At 42.1% G+C, this 18,767-nt stretch overlaps 1 protein-coding gene across 13 annotated transcripts in view; it reads left to right on the forward strand.

Moving 5' to 3' along the window:
• PBRM1 (polybromo 1) overlaps positions 1–18,767 on the forward strand; it is a 156,545-nt gene that overhangs the window by 76,064 nt on the left and 61,714 nt on the right. For all 13 annotated transcript variants that reach the window (XM_077452205.1, XM_077452210.1, XM_077452209.1 and 10 more), the window contains exons 14-15: positions 15,019–15,295; positions 15,609–15,714. In XM_077452205.1, the coding sequence (XP_077308331.1) occupies positions 15,019–15,295; positions 15,609–15,714 (383 nt within the window). The remainder of the gene's footprint in view (positions 1–15,018; positions 15,296–15,608; positions 15,715–18,767) is intronic.

Consider the following 18,767-nt stretch of genomic DNA (forward strand, 5'->3'; position numbering starts at 1 on the left):
GAGATTTGAACTGTGTATGAGCAGGCTGATTGTATTTTTGCTAGTATCCTAAGTACATGGACCTTTTCTTCTGTACAGGGAAATCGTTTGCTTCACTAGTTTATTTTTATTTTTTTAATAGAATGAATGGTTATTAATACTTCATACATGTAAACAGTGTATTGACATCACAGATTATATGTTCCAAACAGTACAACTAGAGGCAGTTAAATCACAGTTTTACCCAGGTAACGCAGAATGACATTTCATACATTACTCCAGCTTGGATCAGATTTGTATCATCCCCCCCTCTTAGGTATTGTCTGCAGTAGGGTCCAGTGAATGCGTTCGGGTCACAGCAGTTCATCTCGTAATTTATTTTCCCACTGGTACTTAGTGTGCATGTTAGGGGGGAAGGAGGAGATGGGAGGGGGGATGCTCTAAAGAGGGAGGGGGGAGGGAGAGAGGGCAAAGGGGGGGGGGGGCGGGGAGGGCAGGACCCAAAAGGAGAGGACCCAAAAGGAATCAAGTCAAAGGACACCAAGGCCAGTGGCCACATGCATCATTATACCATACAACTATTCAACGACCTCCCCACTGTAAAGAAAAGCAGAATGTATATACAAGTGTTGTGCTCATGGAGGGTGTATTCAAATAACCATATATCTAGTTTATTATTTTACTTTACATTCTCCAATGAACTCTTCTATCAACTCTTCACTGTCTTCTAATTCAACAATCGAAGCAAGTGTATTGGTACAGCTTCCTTAAAAACTTGTTGTAGATACTCTTTTTCGCACAAGCAGTGATGCTTAAACTGTCACCATTAGCTACCTGTACTGTCTAATAGACTGATTGATAATGAGAAAGGTCTTCTAATTGACCTTTTAGTTACTGAATATTGAGTATGTTTTATTAGGTTCACAGATGCCATCTGGTGCTTGCTAACCTCATTACTATCAACACTTGGTGCATTCGTAAGGACCACTGTTCACCTATATTGGAAATGCAGGCTGTATGCACTGTAACTAGGGTCAGTGTTACAATACCCTGCATATTCATAGACCCAAACTATTGGACCCTGGAAAAAAAAAAGCTTTGCTAGACTCCCCTCCTGAGTGCACCCCTATAACCCTATCCCACTCTGTGAGAGCTTGATTTTTTGCAAATGTCCTAAGCTCATGGACCTCTTCTTCTGTAAAGAGAAATTGTTTGCTTCACTAGTTTATTATTTTACTTTGTATTCTCCAATAAACTCTATTATCAACTCTTGACTGTCTTCTAATTCAACAATCGAAGCAGTGTATTGGTGCAGCTTCCATAAAAACTTGGAAGCCCAACCCAGAACCCACAGTGTGGAGATGGGTTGTAATGTTGTTTCAGGCACAGAGCTTGCCACTTAGTACAACACGTGTGGTTTGCTGCAGCATGCTATACAAGTCCTGGGCCATGGTCCATCCCTATGGAACCCAGAGCCTGGAGGCCCCTCTGGGAGTATGCCCACGGTGGTGAGGGAAGCCTGGACCCTGTTTAGGGGCCAGCAACATTGACAGGTAAGACAGGTTTACCCCGTACTGGATCTGATACTGTAATCCAGCCTTTTTTAACCAGAGTGCCATCTGAGGTCATCAGGGTTGTCGTGGAATTCAGATTGAGAGGCTGTAGATCAAGCTCCTACTGTGTATAGTTATAGACCTAAGCCCCGCAAAGCTCCAAACTGGTTATCTACATAATGGGAGCTTGCTCAGGGTGACACTGACTTGCAGATCAATATAAACAGTGCAGTAAACAGTTCACCAAGCAGTGTCGGTGGTGCATCTGCAATTTTTAATCATAAATGTACATTTAATTCTGCATTTGTTCAAAAGGCTAGCTGCATACATCTTCACTGAGGCTCTTATCCCACTTTCACACTCACTTTGTGAGTGCTCTATAAGGGAATATCCTCAATGATTGCAATGGCAGAAACTAGGGGTAAGGGAACTGTCAGAATTTTATGTACATTTTGCTCTGCTGATGGCCTGCAAAACACACACAGTGCTCAGAGTGACAACACTTCCCTTGCACTGCAGTAGAACCCTATTTCAAGACTGGTCTCTGCATCCAATCCTAGCGCTATCTCAGGCATACAACAAGCGGACTATCTGATCAAGGCAAATTTTTCTGCAACTATGTTAGACTTTGATGGACAATGAACAGTTTAATACAGCAATCGCTTAGCACAAAAAGTGCCACGCTCCTCCTCCATCCCTGCCATCTCTGGAGTTGGAAAGTTAAATGCTTCCTTTAGACATGTGGAATAAAGAGCTATGTCTGTTTGCCAGACCACAGCTGATTGGATTAAGGCAGTGAACAACCAGCAGAATCTCGTCTTCCGGATTTAACCTTGGCAGAGCACTTGCAGACACTGAACTCTGCCTTACTCTTTTGTGTTGATTTCCCAGAACACGTGTCAAGCACTAGGTCCACAGGCTGAGTCTGGCCCGCCAGGCCATTTCATGTAGCCGTTGCACCCAGGGCTTTTGAACTCAACTCCGGAATCCATACGTAGCATACTGTACACTGCACCATCTGCTTTGCACATGCCTGGACCCTGCTCTATGTACGTAGCACACCCCTTAACTCTGCACTTTGTGGATAGGGCACCCCTGAAACTGCGGGTATTTCCTCTTTAAGATCCCCCCCACTGTTGGTGCAATTTAGCCACACCCACGGGGACGTGGTTGAGTTCCTGCACCCTGGATACATTTACAGTGGGTAAAATATAAATAGATAAATATATTTCTAAAGATGCTATTGACATGAAATATTCACCACAGATCGGTAATCCATACATACGAAGAAACTAGAACAAAGAAGTTCAGAAATTAACTTGTGTAATAAAATGGAATGATACAAGGAAAAAGTATTGAAGTATAAATATAAACATGAAAAAAGGGAGGTGCAAAAAGGCATAGAAAGCCAAGATACCAGCTGAAATCTAGCAGTAATTAGAAAGCAATCCTGCCCCTTGGCAGTACAAATTAATATCCACTGGTTCAGTCTTAACTGATGGCATATAAAAAGGTGTCTCATTACCAAGATGTCACATAAGAAACATCTCATGATGGGTAAAAGCAAAGAGCTCTCTCAAGACCTTCGCAACCTTATTGTTGCAAAACATACTGATCGCATTGGTTAAAGAAGGATATCTAAACATCTGAATGTGCCAGTGAGCACTGTTGGGGCCATAATCTGGAAGTGGAAAGAACATAATTTTACCATAAAACGACCAAACCAGGTGCTCCTCTCAAGATTTCTGACAAAGGAGTGAAAAGAATTATCAGAAGAATTAATAGGAAGGTCAGTAAAGTGCTTACTTGGATATAATGCCACATCCAGAAATTTGAACAAAAGAATGGGTACCCCTAGGTGGACTTTAAAGGCATTAATATCTACACAACAAAAATAGATTAGGAGATATACAAGAGATGTTGCAAAAAATATATTTATTATACAAAGCACATCATTAAAAACATGGTCACTGAGGACCAAATGGTGAAAAGGAATTGTATACAAATCTGCAGAAGAGAACACCAAAATAGCAGCGCACGATCAAATGTGGTCCTTCTCCCGACGTGTTTCAATTAGTCTTTCCTCAGGGTTGTTTTTTAGGAACTCACAACTGTGCATCTGTATTATTGTTTGAAAATGGAATATATGAGTAAACATGAAATAGATATGAGTCCGTCAAAAATATATCTAATTTATTTATAATGGATGCACTTACATGTGCTGAAATGGTGTCACAGATGAAACATTCCATAGTAAAAAGAAAAAAGGATTATGCTTTTGTAAAACGATCCCGATCGCCCCACTGAGGTAACTACCTGTAGGTTGAACCTATGTCGAGAAGTCAAAGATGACGGACCTCTCCTCCCCCCCCCCACAGAGAAAACCACCCAGGACCAGGCAGACAGGAGCACTGAGCCAGCAAATGGAAGGTCAGCCTAAATATGAAAAAGATAACCGTAAATAGTATCTATGTAATATAACATATATATGCCCCACTATTTGAGTATAGGAAAATCTATACAAAAGTATATGCCATGAAAGTTTGTACCTGATTGAAGTATTAGGTCAGAGTGGGGATGTTGACAATCACAAAAGCCATATGGATGACCAACATCTATTGACCAAAGTCAGATCAACCTTAATACATTAAATAGTCAAAGTGTATAGAGTACTAAAGGGGATACATTCAGCATGGCACAATGAATAGAGGTTATAGAGTAGAATCATTTACCTTCAAGGGGGTGAGATAGTGACACAGCAACCTGAAATCCAGCTATTGTGGAGCGGATGCCATACTAAGTCTGCTGTGTGCTTATAAGTACTTGCTAATTGCTAAGTTAACACAGCTGACTAGTGTCAGCTGTGTTGCGATGCCAGTCTGCCCTCCTAATGGCCTCTTGGGCAGCGTGCGCACCACCCCGCCCCAACCGCACATGCACGATGTCAGCGCAGTGGAGAGGACTCCTATGTATTTCATGTTTACTAATATTGTAATAACTCCAATATTTTATAAAGTGCTCTCAGTGCTGTGTGGTAAATTCAAACGGTGAAATTAATAAATTGCCTCAAAATTCTTATATATATTGCATTCAAACAGGTTAATGTGCAATACACTGCATGCTTCAAATCAAACCACCTGATAGCAAAGACAGTGTTGGCTTGAAAATGTGCAAATAGTTCCAAGAAAATTATTAAAATAACATAAGTAGATTAAAGTACCCTAAAGAATCTTCAGTGTGCATAAAACATTAAAAGTCGTATTCTTCCTTCTCCGTTATATAACTTGGTGTCACCCTTTTATATCCAATGCAAATCAAGCCGACCGTGTGTGATAAATATTAGTGTGGGTGGCAGCTCACCTCAAGGTTTCATCTATATTCTCCTATAGATCAAACACCCTTATTTGCACGTGTCTCCTTTGTGCCGGTACCTTTTGATAATCTGCCGCTGTATGTCCTCTTGGCTCCTCACCAATTATAATCAAGTTAGATCACATATAGGCAAAAGATTCTCCCATAGTGTAAAACCATTGTATATTTTATTCATGTAAAAGTTAACACTCACATTTACAGAAAGGGGTATCCAGCACAGTACGTTAACTGTAACACTGCAAAATGATCTTCAGTCCGCCCGAGACACGGGGGTTGACATCACCCAGCTCTTGCATCTGTTGCCCACAATTTGCAAGGCTGCCCCCTGTTATTCAGGTCGTACTTCCAAGTTTACCAGGTGGATGTCCAAGCTTCTGTGGATTTAGCTTTTGGCCTCAAGGTTCTTGGTGCAGCACTATGCAATTGGTGCATTGACCCTTCTTATTGTGCCCTTTGGCACAGTACTGTTTACCTTGTTGTTGCCCACCCTTTCTATTCATTACTTGGGGACATCCCAGGGTCTATGAATTTTGACTTGCCTGTAAATTACATATGTTGAAATACAGTGGGACACTAGCAATAAACTAAGGTCTGAGAGTAGGGTAGGCAACTAGGATATAGCTATATCCTGCAAAGCTTTATCAGTGTCCAGTCACCTGAAGGTACCCACTTATAACCCAGGGTCCATTAAAGAGGAACTGCAGTCTGCTCACATAATTTATAATAAAAACATCTTTGCCATTCTGAAGCCTTTAGGGCTGAAACAACTAATCGATTAATCGACAACTAATCGATTATTAAATGAATCGATTCATATTTTCATAATCGCTTAATCGGCCAGTAACAAAATGGGGTTAAAGTTAATGAGTCTGATGATATTTACCAGATTGTCCCTTTAATAGTATCTCTCTCCTCTAATAGTATATACAGTATATGTCCTCTAACAGTATATACAGTATATCTACTCTAATAGTATATACAGTATATAGCCTATAATAGCATATACAGTATATCCCCTCTAATAGCATATACAGTATATCCCCTCTAATAGTATATACAGTATATCCTCTCTAATAGTATATGCAGTATATAGCCTATAATAGTATATACAGTACATCTCTTCTAATATATACAGTATATCTCTCTAGTATATACATTATATCTCTCCTCTAATAGTATATAGCCTATAATAGTATATACAGTACATCTCTTCTAATAGTATATACAGTATATCTCCTCTAATAGTATATACAGTATATATCCCCTCTAATATATACAGTATATCTCTTCTGTCTGTTATTCTCAGAGTGGATACGATATTTTGCTCCCTAACCATATAGTTGGTTATTTATATTTACCACTGCATATAATATTTAAGAATAAATTGCCTTTTTTAAAACTTTACATATTAACTAAATTAGACACCACACCTTTTTTTAAGGTTATTAACCGATTAATCGATTAATCGAAACAATAATCGGCCAACTAATCGATTATGAAAATAATCGTTAGTTGCAGCCCTAGAAGCCTTCCTCCAACCACGTTGCTTATTATTTGATTATTAAATATGCTGCAGAAATCTGGCTGCAATCACTTTAATAATGGGCAGCTGAAGCTGCTGCCTGTTCACTTCCTAGATTTACACAGAGGCACACCTCCAACCCTGCAGCTCTCATTGGCCCTCTCATGACCAGCCCCCCCCCCCCCCCCGGCAAACTCTCACTAGAGTTAGAGCGAGGGCTGCTTCCCTGATAACTTTTTTTTCTGCATACTAGATTTTCCTGCTTTAAAGCAGGATTAGCCACATCTAGGAGCATTTGCCTGCATTTAGGCTGGTTTAGGATGTCTAAAGGATCCTTGATGCACGGAATTCTTCATTCTGTAAACACAGCTGAACTAACTGCACTTAAACACAGGTATATGGCACCACTGAAATATTGTTACATGCATTTATGTGTTTAGAAATGTCCTTTTAAATGCATATAAACATAGGTTTTACACTGCTAGTGTGAATGAGGCCTAGGGCCGCGTACACACGCGCGGACTGTTCGCCCAACCTTGTCCGCTGAACAGTGTTTGGGCGGACAGTCCGCTCGTGTGTGGGGCTTCAGCGGACAGTTTCAGCGGACAGTTGGCCGAACAAGGTCTTACGGAAATTCCGAAAAACTGTCCGCTGAAACCTTGTTTCAGCGGACTGTTCGCTCGTGTGTAGGCTTGTTCGGCTAACTAAGTCTCGCGCATGCTCAGAAAGGATTTCCACGTCGGAAGGTTGCATTGCAGTGTATAGGACGTCGTATTTTTCGTCCCGTCGTACGTGCCGTTCACGTCATCGCGCACGGTTTCAGCAAACTGTTCGTCCGTCGTGTGTGGCCATGTCCGTCCATGCTAAGTTTGAGCGGACTGTTCGCTCAAACTGTTGGACGGACAAAGTTGGGCCAACAGTCCGCGCGTGTGTACGCGGCCTAAGACTTGACAATTTGGTCAGAATTGGTAGCTGCCATATTTGTATCATCACAGGTTTCCTTTCAGTTTTATTTCCCAAATTAAATGAGAGAATAACCGGTAAATAAAATATTCAAAATTTGCTAGTGAGTAGAAACATTGGAAAACAACATAAGATTAAAAAAAAAATTAAGTCTATGCCTTTTATATTGTAGCTAGCACACCACCATGGTTTTGCGCATGAAATAGAAACATGTCCATATTTGTTGATGCCAATTTCAAGGCCAGCATTGCCATACCAAGTCATTTATTTTTTGTTTGTGATAAAATATGCATAAGAAGCAAAAAAGTACCCCCGGTACTAATGGAACTTTAAAGGCAAACAATTCTATGTATGTACAGTGGTGTGAAAAAGTGTTTGCCCCCTTCCTCGTTTCCTGTTCCTTTGCATGTTTGTCACACTTAAGTGTTTCGGAACATCAAACCAATTTAAACAATAGTCAAGGACAACACAAGTAAACACAAAATGCAATTTGTAAATGAAGGTGTTTATTATTAAAGGTGAAAAAAAATCCAAACCATCATGGCCCTGTGTGAAAAAGTGATTGCCCCCTAAACCTAATAACTGGTTGGGCCACCCTTAGCAGCAACAACTGCAACCAAGCGTTTGCGATAACGTGCAATGAGGCTTTTACAGCGTCCTGGAGGAATTTTGGCCCACTCATCTTTGCAGAATTGTCCTAATTCAGTTACATTAGAGGGTTTTCGAGCATGAACGGCCTTTTTAAGGTCATACCACAACATCTCAATAGGATTCAGGTCAGGACTTTGGCTAGGCCACTCCAAAGTCTTCATTTTGTTTTTCTTCAGCCATTCGGTGGTGGACTTGCTGGTGTGTTTAGGATCATTGTCCTGCTGCAGAACCCAAGTTCGTTTCAGCTTGAGTACACGAACAGATGGTCGGACATTCTCCTTCAGGATCTCTTGGTAGACAGCAGAATTCATAGTTCCTTTTATCACGGCAAGTCTTCCAGGTCCTGAAGCAGCAAAACAGCCCCAGACCATCACACTACCACCACCATATTTTACTGTTGGTATAATGTTCTTTTTATGAAATGCAGTGTTCCTTCTACGCCAGATATACTTGGACACACACCTTCCAAAGAGTTCCACTTTTGTCTCATCGGTCCACAGAATGTTGTCCCAAAAGTCTTGGGGATCATCAAGATGTGTTGTGGAGAAATTGAGACGAGCTTTGATGTTCTTTTTGCTCAGCAGTGGTTTTCTCCTTGGAACTCTGCCACGCAGGCCATTTTTGCCCAGTCTTTTCCTGATGGTGGAGGCATGAACGCTGACCTTAACTGAGGCAAGTGAGGCCTGCAGTTCCTTGGACGTTGTTGTGGGGTCTTTTGTGACCTCTTGGATGAGTCGTCGCTGCGCTCTTGGGGTAATTTTGGGCGGCCGGCCACTCCTGGGAAGGTTCACCACTGTTCCATGTCTTCGCCATTTGTGGATAATGGCTCTCACTGTGGTTCGCTGGATTCCCAAAGCTTTGGAAATGGCGTTATAACCCTTTCCAGACTGATAGATCTCAATTACTTTCTTTCTCAATTGTTCCTGAATTTCTTTGGGTCTCGGCATGATGTGTAACTTTTAAGGATCTTCTGGTGGACCTTACTGTGTCAAGCAGCTCCTATTTAAGTGATGCCTTGATTGTGAACAGGTGTGGCAATAATCAGGCCTGGGTGTGGCTAGAGAAATTGAACTCAGGTGTGGACAACCACAGTTATAGTATGTTTTAACAAGGGGGGCAATCACTTTTTCACACAGGGCCATGATGGTTTGGATTTTTTTTCACCTTTAATAATAAACACCTTCATTTACAAATTGCATTTTGTGTTTACTTGGTTTGATGTTCCGAAACACTTAAGTGTGACAAACATGCAAAGGAACAGGAAATGAGGAAGGGGGCAAACACTTTTTCACACCACTGTATGTGTAAAATATATATATATATATATATATATATATATATATATAATTATAATGTGTATGTATAAATGTATGTGTGTGTGTATCCAGTCCGGGGATAGAAACATCCACTGGAGCGAGCCAAGTGTTCTCAAATTGACAGGATAGCTTGGGCCTCCTACCTTGTAAGTGATGAAAGTCCACAACTGTGTCACAGGATGGCGGTGGCACCCCTATCCGTTTGGGTGCTGTGCCCTAGATGGGAACTCGTGGGTAGCATGTGACATCATTACATCACACGTGACACTCGTGTCAGTGCAGATCGGCCGCACAAGGGCCAGCGTGGATGCGTCAAGCTGGCAGGGCAATGCTGTAGGTTGTCCCGTCATGCAGTACATTAACCTGGCAACGGTGCAGGTGCGCCACAGTGCACAAGGAGACCTCAGGCCACAGTTGCACGGCGCCCCCCCATGGTATATATGGCGAGAGCGTCCTGCAAAGGTGGCCCACCAACACTGTGGAAGCGTGCCCCGGCTGACTGATGAATCGTGCACCACCGGTAATCCGCTCCTTCCTAAGCAGCAATAAGGCCGCCCGCTATGCGGGAGACCCCCGTGCGCTGGGTGGGATAAGGGAGGGGGGGTCTGGATTACCGGAACCATGTCCTGTGGTCTGATGAGACCAAGATAAACTTATTTGGTTCAGATGGTGTCAAGCGTGTGTGTCGGGAACCAGGTGAGGAGTACAAAGACAAGTGTGTCTTGTCTACAGTCAAGCATGGTGGTGGGAGTGTCATGGTCTGGGGCTGCATGAGTGCTGCCAGCACTGGAGAGCTAACGTTCATTGAGGGAACCATGAATGCCAATATGTAATGTCACATACTGAAGCAGAACATGATCCCCTCCCTTTGGAGACTGGGCTGCAAGGCAGTATTCCAACATAACGACCCAAAACACACCTCCAAGGTGACCACTGCCTTGCTAAAGAAGCTGAGGATAAAGGAGATGTACTGGCCCAGCATGTCTCCAGACCTAAACCCTATTGGAAAATAATGGTGGCCACACAAAATATTGACATTTTTGGTTCCAGTTTGGATATTTTCACTTAGGGGTGTACTCACTTCTGTTGCCAGCGGTTTAGACATTAACCTCCCTGGCGGTATGATTCTGTCAGGAATTTTGTACAAAAAGCGGTACAATTCTTTTGCATGGAAATTTGGTGTTATGTATTATAGGCCTGCAATTCTTAGTAATTACTTACTAAAACCTGACCAAACAAGACTCTAGTAGACATCCCAGATGTGATAAAGTTTGAAACACAAAATCATGAATTGTAATCTAATAAATAATATAATTTTATTCAATAATGTAATGCGAAATAATGAAATTTGTCAAACAAAGAAAATTCAATAAACATCCTGAGTGTGATAAATTTTGAAACAAGGTACAGCACACAGTCCAACATCACAATCTGGACAATAGAACCGGCTTTCTTTTCTGACTTTTTTTCCACTGCTATCTCTTTGAACAGCAAACCACACACATCCTGGTAGGTGCTGCCTTTTTTGTGGTTGGTGATATGTAGTCCATAAAGTGACGACCTGTTAGGCGTTCTGGGTTGACAACGTCAACAGCATGTCGTCCAGGTCTGATCGCAGATCCTGATGGTGCCTGGTGTTTGACGAAAATCTGTTCAGCCACCTTCCAGGTAAAATCGGCATGAATAAGAGGCTTGTCACTCTGTGCTCTGTATAGAACATATGCATTCCAAAGGCATTGTTCCAGAAGATGCCGGAAAATCTTTTTATAATATTTTTTTTTTGGTGTTTGCGCATAAAATGTAATTGCCTGATCGGCTCTGTCAACACCTCCCATAGTGCAATTATAGTCTATCACGACTTGCGGCTTCCGCACATCTTTCCCACGTTTGTTGTGGACCATGGCAGTGGAGGTATTATGCACAGTGCTCATGAGACACACGTCCTTCTTGTCTCGCCATCGCATTGCCATCATCTTACCCTTTTGCCAGGCAACCATTTCTCCGGTTTTTAGCTTTTTCCTGGAGAACATAGATGGCATGTCACGTCGGTTAGGCCTAACAGTACCATACGCATCGGTATTGTTTTGTAGCAAAACCTCAAAAAGTTCCGGAGACGTATAGAAATTGTCCATGGTCACACAATATCCCTGGTTCAGCAATGGCTCCAGCAGTGTAAGGACTGATGATGTGGCCATCCCATAGCCGCTGTACCTGGGGTTGAACTTCGTGCCTTTACCATTGTAAATGACCGAATTCCATATGTACCTGGTGGATGACTCGCAGAGCATGTAGGATTTTATGCCAAACCGTGCTCTTTTGGATGCAATAAATTGTATCCAGCTCAGGCGGCCATCAAGCTTTCATCCACGCAGACGTCCCTTTCTGGCACGTAGGTCCGCTGGAAATTGGTCACGATAATTTGCCATACCTCCCAGATTTTTTTTTAGTTTGGGTGCAGGATGCGTGGCCTCATCAAACTCTTCATTGTTTGTGAAGTGGAAATACTTCATGAGGGAAAAACGGTATTCGGACATCACGGCGCCAAAAAAAGGAGTGGCTAGTAATTTATTGGTGGTCCAGTACCATTTCTGGAGCGGTTTCCCCACCACCCCCTGAAGAATGAGTCCCAGGAACTGCCAGATGTCCTCTTTGGTCACTGGTTCCCACTTTCTGTTTCGGGAAAACCTGGCATGCAGCGCAGCGGATTGCTGTTCTTGGTAGCGATTTGTCTCTGTGACAATTTTTTCAATTACATCCTCAGTGAGGAATCATTGCAGTTAGGCCAGAGGGTTGTCACGCTCGACATCTACCTTCATCCCAGGTGATCCAGTGAAGGGGGGAATCTTGGCGGCGCTACCTGGTCTGTATCGCAGTGGATAGGACACCAATTGCACACATCTGAGGTCAGGTGCAGGATCATCACCTCTGTCACTTGTCAGATCCGTGTCAGTGTCGGACGACAATTCTCCCCACGACTCACTATCGCTAAATTCTGCGAGCAACTCTGTGTCGCTGCCGCTGTCACTCAGCTAGTCCAAATGCGATTTTGTAGCGAAGTGGCGCTTTTTTGATGACATGTTAGATTTTATTGGCTATTTTATTGGAGGCAAGGGGCACTGTACAGTTATCAGTCAGATAAAGAGATGATACAGTGTAATCCTCTCAGATTACAGTGTATCACCTCTTTTTATGTGTTTGTGTTATGTTTCACTTTTTGAAATTCCCACCCAGTTCCGCTCCGGTGAACCGCTGCTGCTCACAGGGAACGGAACCAGGAAGTGAGATGCCGGTGATCTCGCCTGCGATCGCGTCTGCGATCACAGGGGAGGACAGCAGAGAACATCGCTGGAGCTCCAGGAGAAGGTAAGATCTCCGCTGGCCGCTCTGCAATGTCACCCCGAGCGTGACTTGGGATAACCGCTTCTACAAGAAAAAAACAAACCCGAGTCACGCTCGGGGATACTGCCAGGGAGGTTAATGGCTGTGTTGAATTTGAGGGTACAGCAAATTTACACTGTTATACAAGCTGTACACTCACTATTATGTGTGTGTATGTTGTTATTATTATTTTTAAGCCACTAGTGCTGATATTAGGAAGAAATAGGCCTGCTTCCTGTGAACACACCAGCCTCTCTCCCAGATCCGCTACATATGAGCTGGTGTATCTGGAAGGGAGATAGTTGAGTGTAACTATCTTCGGATCTCACTTTCATAAACTGTCCGTTTGTGATAGAAGGGTTGTATATTGGGATGAGAAGCCGAGAACATGTTCTCTGCTCCTTATCTCAGCTACATAAACTGGAACACACAAGAGATCAGCCGTGATCCTGTGGATCTCTGTTTCTTAAAGTGGGGTACCCCCTAAAAAAAATAAAATAAAAGTCAGCAGCTACAAATACTGCAGCTGCTGGCTTTTAATAATCGGACACTTACCTGCCCCAGGGTCCAGCGATGCGGGAGAACGAAGCCCCCCCTCGCTCCCCGCTCCGCTCGCGGCGCCGTCATGCATACTGTGGGCACCCGGCTGTGGCTTCACAGCCGGGCACCCACTGCGCATGCGCGAGCGGCGCAGGGCACCGTGATACGCCGTACAGTCACCTGGGACACATGACAGGTCCCAGGTGAATGTGCGGCGCGAGGGGAAGTGATGTCACCAGCCCGGGCAATGAAGAAGGCAGACTACGAGGGACCCCCTAGCAACCGGTATTTAGAGGTGAGTAAAAATTTTTTTTTTTGCCAATTATTTTTTTTGGATTTTTTTTACGAATTTTAAGTAGTTTTATTTTTTTGGTGGCAACACCACTTTAAGTGTACACCCTAGTAATAAACATTTGCAACAAAAGGAAGGATTAACAGATGTTGATATAATACTTGATAATCAAAACCTGCCTACCCCAATTGGGTCCAAGCTGTAAGCAGGGGTCGATCATCAAATTAACTAATTTTACAAGGAACAAAGAATGTAGTGATAGGTGGTGAACCACACCAAAAACTCAGATTTTAAAGAGTTAAAGTGGAGGGCCACCCTGAAAAAAAAAAAATATTAAAAATTACAAAAAAAATCTAAAAAAAAAAAAAATGAAGAAAAATATTTTTTTTTTACTTACCAGAAGTGCCTGTTGCTAGGCACATAATCCTAATCTTCCTCCTCCGCGGAGATCTTCTTTCTTCTCTCCTCCGTGCGGCGTCACTCTGTGCTCTGTATAGAACATATGCATTCCAAAGGCATTGTTCCAGAAGATGCCGGAAAATCTTTTTATAATATTTTTTTTTTGGTGTTTGCGCATAAAATGTAATTGCCTGATCGGCTCTGTCAACACCTCCCATAGTGCAATTATAGTCTATCACGACTTGCGGCTTCCGCACATCTTTCCCACGTTTGTTGTGGACCATGGCAGTGGAGGTATTATGCACATAATCCTAATCTTCCTCCTCCGCGGAGATCTTCTTTCTTCTCTCCTCCGTGCGGCGTCTTCTGGGTAATGGGTCGCGCTGTGTTCTGGGAACTGTGTGTTCCAGAACACAGCGCGTCCCATTCACAAAGCGCTGCGTGACTCACGCATGCGCAGTAGGAAACGGGCAGTGAAGCCGTAAGGCTCCACTGCCTGTTTCCCTTACAAGGAATGGAGTCGCCGGGACCCGAGAGCCGAGGGACAGGTCGGCCTCGGGCGGCCGACATCGCGGGCGCCCTGGACAGGTAAGTGGGCTGATTAAGTCGGCAGCTGCAGTGTTTGCAGCTGCTGACTTTTTTTTTTTTTTTTTTTTTTTTTTAAACGGCCCTCCGCTTTAAGGGTTAAATTCTCAAGTATTTAGAGGCTCTAGGGTGAGAGAGCCAAGCTTGGCATTTTTTTTTTTTTTAAAGGGGATGATGGAGAGTTCTTGTAGGCCAACATCAGTTTATATTGTGCTTGGATGTTTACTCTAGCAATGACATTTGATAGATTAGGTGCATCAAGGGATTTCCATAAGCTGGTTATAGCCAAGTCTTGCCGCTATTAATATATAAACTACAATCGTTCTAGATATTGAAGAATATTTATCGAGATCTATTCCCTAAAGAAATCTTCTACTGAATGTTACATGTCTTTGTAGGCTTTGATTACATTAGCTGCATTTGTTTCTCACACATTTGTCTTTAAATTCTTCTTTCATTACATTTTAGCAAGAAAAACATAAGGAAACAACGGATGAAGATTCTGTTTAGTGCAGTTCTGGAGGCTCGAGAACCCGGTACTGGACGCCGCCTCTGTGATCTATTTATGTTCAAGCCATCCAAAAAGGACTACCCTGACTACTATAAAATTATTCTGGAGCCCATGGACTTGAAAACAATTGAACAAAACATTCGTACGGACAAATATGCAACAGAAGAAGCCATGATGGATGATATGAAGTTAATATTTCGAAATGCCTGGCACTATAATGAAGAAGGCTCACAGGTTGTACAGCATTTTATTTTGTAGAAATCATATTTCTATGGTTATTTTACCTTCATGGGTACAAAAATACTTTTGAAAGTAATACGGCAAGTGGCGGCATCTAAATGTATTAACATGCGCATATGTAATCTGATCCGGTGACCCAACTTTACTTTATTTCCAGCTTTCTCTGTGTTATATCACTAATTACTACTTTGTCTCAGTGTAATGTTTTCTCAGAATTCTGACTGCAAATTAAAAGTAACAACTATATTATGCCTTTATTCTGCTTGCCTTAGAAATATTGGTGAATGTGTTGCTCATTGTCATGCAGGTTTATAATGATGCACACATTCTGGATAAAATCCTTAAAGAAAAGAGGAAGGAGCTTGGCCCTGTGCCAGATGATGAGGACATGGCATCTCCAAAACTCAAGTTAAGTAAGTGAATAGTGCTTCCTGCATTTCATTCTCCTGTTTGACATTCTGTGTATGTTACATGGTAAAGTACCTTGCTGTTTATCGCAATCTGGGCAATTCAAACTGAGCATGCATTAAATCCAAATATACGAGCGGTGTACCGTAATGAAAATTCCGGTGCTGAAACTGAAAATTCAGGATGCACGTGACCGAAACTAATGGGTTTTTAAAAAATAAAATACAAAAATAAAATAAAAAATTATATATATATATATATATATATATATTATATTAAAAAAATTTATATGAGTTCTGTGACCCATTAAAAACACACCATAATCACTGTAAAATTGTGGTAAAATCACAGGTGTTTTCGACAGCCATTATGGGCACCTTTTTTTTGCTTTCAGCATGGTGAAATCCCGAACTTTCGGTGCATCACTAAATTATATGGAGCCTGAATACTGTGCAAATCTTATTAGGTTTAATAGTTGTGCTTGGTCCTACCACTCCTTATATTTTGGCACCTTTTTCTCCATCAATTTATTGGCTGCAATGGCCAGGCAAGAGAATAGCATGGCCAAGCTGGACTTTCAGAGCAAAATTTGAGATTTGCATACAACATCCATTGTCTGTCTGTATCTTTGTTTCTGTTGACAACTTTAACGGGTGGCTTTCACTGAACAAAATTCTTGGCTTATGATTTGCCCTGGTTGCTGACAGGTTTACAATAATATACTTTTCATTGGTGTGTTGATGTGCTTTTTATGTTCTGATTAAGTTCTTTTTATGGTAGGGATCTTTTTTGATGTATGGTTTAATGCATTTAAATGCACTTTGCAATTAAAGGCAAAACTTTTTTTTTAGTATTGGATAGATTGGAGAGGTATTAGAACCCCTGTCAGGCTTTGATTGCAGTCTGCTCCCCTCGTTAGTAAGATTTTGCCTCTGTATTTGTCCTGTTTACCATTATCATCATAAGTGAATGTATAAGAAAATCACAAATTTTGGGTTGTCACTGGTACAGGAATAGAGGGGGAAATATACCAATAGGGACATTAGTTCAGATAAACCTCGGGACACACCAAGATTTCCTCACCCTCACTTTGGATGGATTTTCTCTCACTTCCTGTTTTGGCTTTGGGAAAGGAAGTGAAGGTAAATCTCCCCAATGGGACACATCCCTTACTCTATCCAAAATGGGAAAAAAATAATACGTTTTGCCCATACTTGCAATTTAAAGTGCAGTGCATCCATTTCCTAAGATTTATCAATTTGTTTGTAACCTTTCCTATAATGTAGGCGTCCACACCTACTGCATCCCTTTCACAATATCAGAACCCCATAGAAAACTTTTGTCTTTCATTCATTCACTAGAGCATTGGTCTCCAAACTTTTCAGTACTAGGGCCACGTGTATTTTACAAATATTTGTCCCCCATCAGAGATCCCCCCCCCCTCCTCATTACATCAACATCCCCATTAGAGACCCCATCTTGCATCAGGGCTCCCATTAGAGAGCACCCCTTACAACAGGGTCTCCATAAGTGACCCGGGGGGGGGGTCAGCCTCTGCTGACCTTAAAGTGATACTACACACACACTGTTTAATTTACAATGTACCTTTTATTTCTGTATGTGGATAATGGCACTGTAATAATTTTGATTTAAAAAAAATACATCTAAGTACCTAAATGATATATAACTGTCACATGACCCAGCTCTTTCCCAGCCTTTCTGCAAGGAAACATAAGCAGGGTGAGCCTCTAGTCCTTTGCTGCTTGTCACATGTTAACAAAAATAAACAGCCTTTGAAATACAATGTTAAAATAAATATCAATAAACTGTTTAAATTGGCATATAAATAAGTGATTGAAATCAAATCTTTATTATTTTTTGGGAATAATATGGTGTGGACAGATTTCTGTCAGTCACAGGCTGTGTTCCACTCCTCCAGTCTGCCTTAGAATAAGAGGGATGTGAAGCCTCCATTAAATTACATTTGCTATCCCACCCCCATTGTGTTTTAGCTGGTTAGTGGACATGGAGGCGGAGAGAGGAAGTGGACTGTCATTTACCACATGTGTGGTTCTATAGTTACATGGGCTGTTCAGATGTGATAGGGAGGAAATAGCATAGAAACTCAATGACAACTGAGCATGTGCACTACCTACCAATGCTGCTCTGCAAAATCTAGCTGAATTGGGGGCTTGGACAGAAGGGGGAGAGAGAGAGCAGCAGGATCAACCAGATTCTTCGCAGAATACAGAAAATGAATCTCGTAGTGACTGAGTGAGTATGAACAGCATATTATACATCATTCAATGATAGTTTTTTATGTTGTGGGTTTAGTGACACTTTAATCCTCAATCAGTGCACATTAAGGATACATCACTGCCCCAAGCTGGTGGCGGGATAAAATCTTTTAGCAGGATAGAAGTGGCTGGGTTTGGAGCCTTCTGCACTAGAAGATGGATTAAGATATAATGCCCATAGCTCTCCTGTAGGAGGTTGAACACAAATATAAATCTACTCCATCCCTAAGGTCTATAATCATTATCCAGTCTCTGGCTAATCTGTACAAGGCCAGGCTCACATTTGTAGTTTGTGATTATACATGCAAGTCAACGCATGATGAGTTTGTGTCTGAGTAATGGGTGAAAAAACCAAGGTCACTGGCACAGGCGGTGGGAATTGAAAGGTTTCTGCTGAGGTAATTGGGTTACTATGTTCAGGTTCCTGTATCATGAAGTCCCTGGCAGAAACTCAAATTACTCTGGTATAATTAGATCTCCCTTGAAGAGCTATAGTATATGCTAAAGCTGCACGATTAATCGTTAAGAATCGTTATCACACACTTTTTTCCCCCCTTGCGATCTTGACAAAGTATTTCCTGATTCTTTCTATGCAGAGAATTCTCTCTCCTCTGCTGAAGCAGACCAGCTGTCAAAAGAAAAGGGGGGGGGGGGGGGGGGAACCGGCAGTATGCCAAGATTCAAAACATTCTTTAGCAGTGGAACTTAAATATAAACATTGTAACATTTTGTCCTTTAGATCAAAGGAATACACTTACACT

The sequence above is a fragment of the Lithobates pipiens genome, unplaced genomic scaffold, assembly GCF_037356315.1.
Source record: "Lithobates pipiens isolate NorthernLeopardFrog02 unplaced genomic scaffold, aLitPip1_a1.2 Scaffold_23, whole genome shotgun sequence".
In the NCBI taxonomy this organism is placed as follows: domain Eukaryota; kingdom Metazoa; phylum Chordata; class Amphibia; order Anura; family Ranidae; genus Lithobates; species Lithobates pipiens.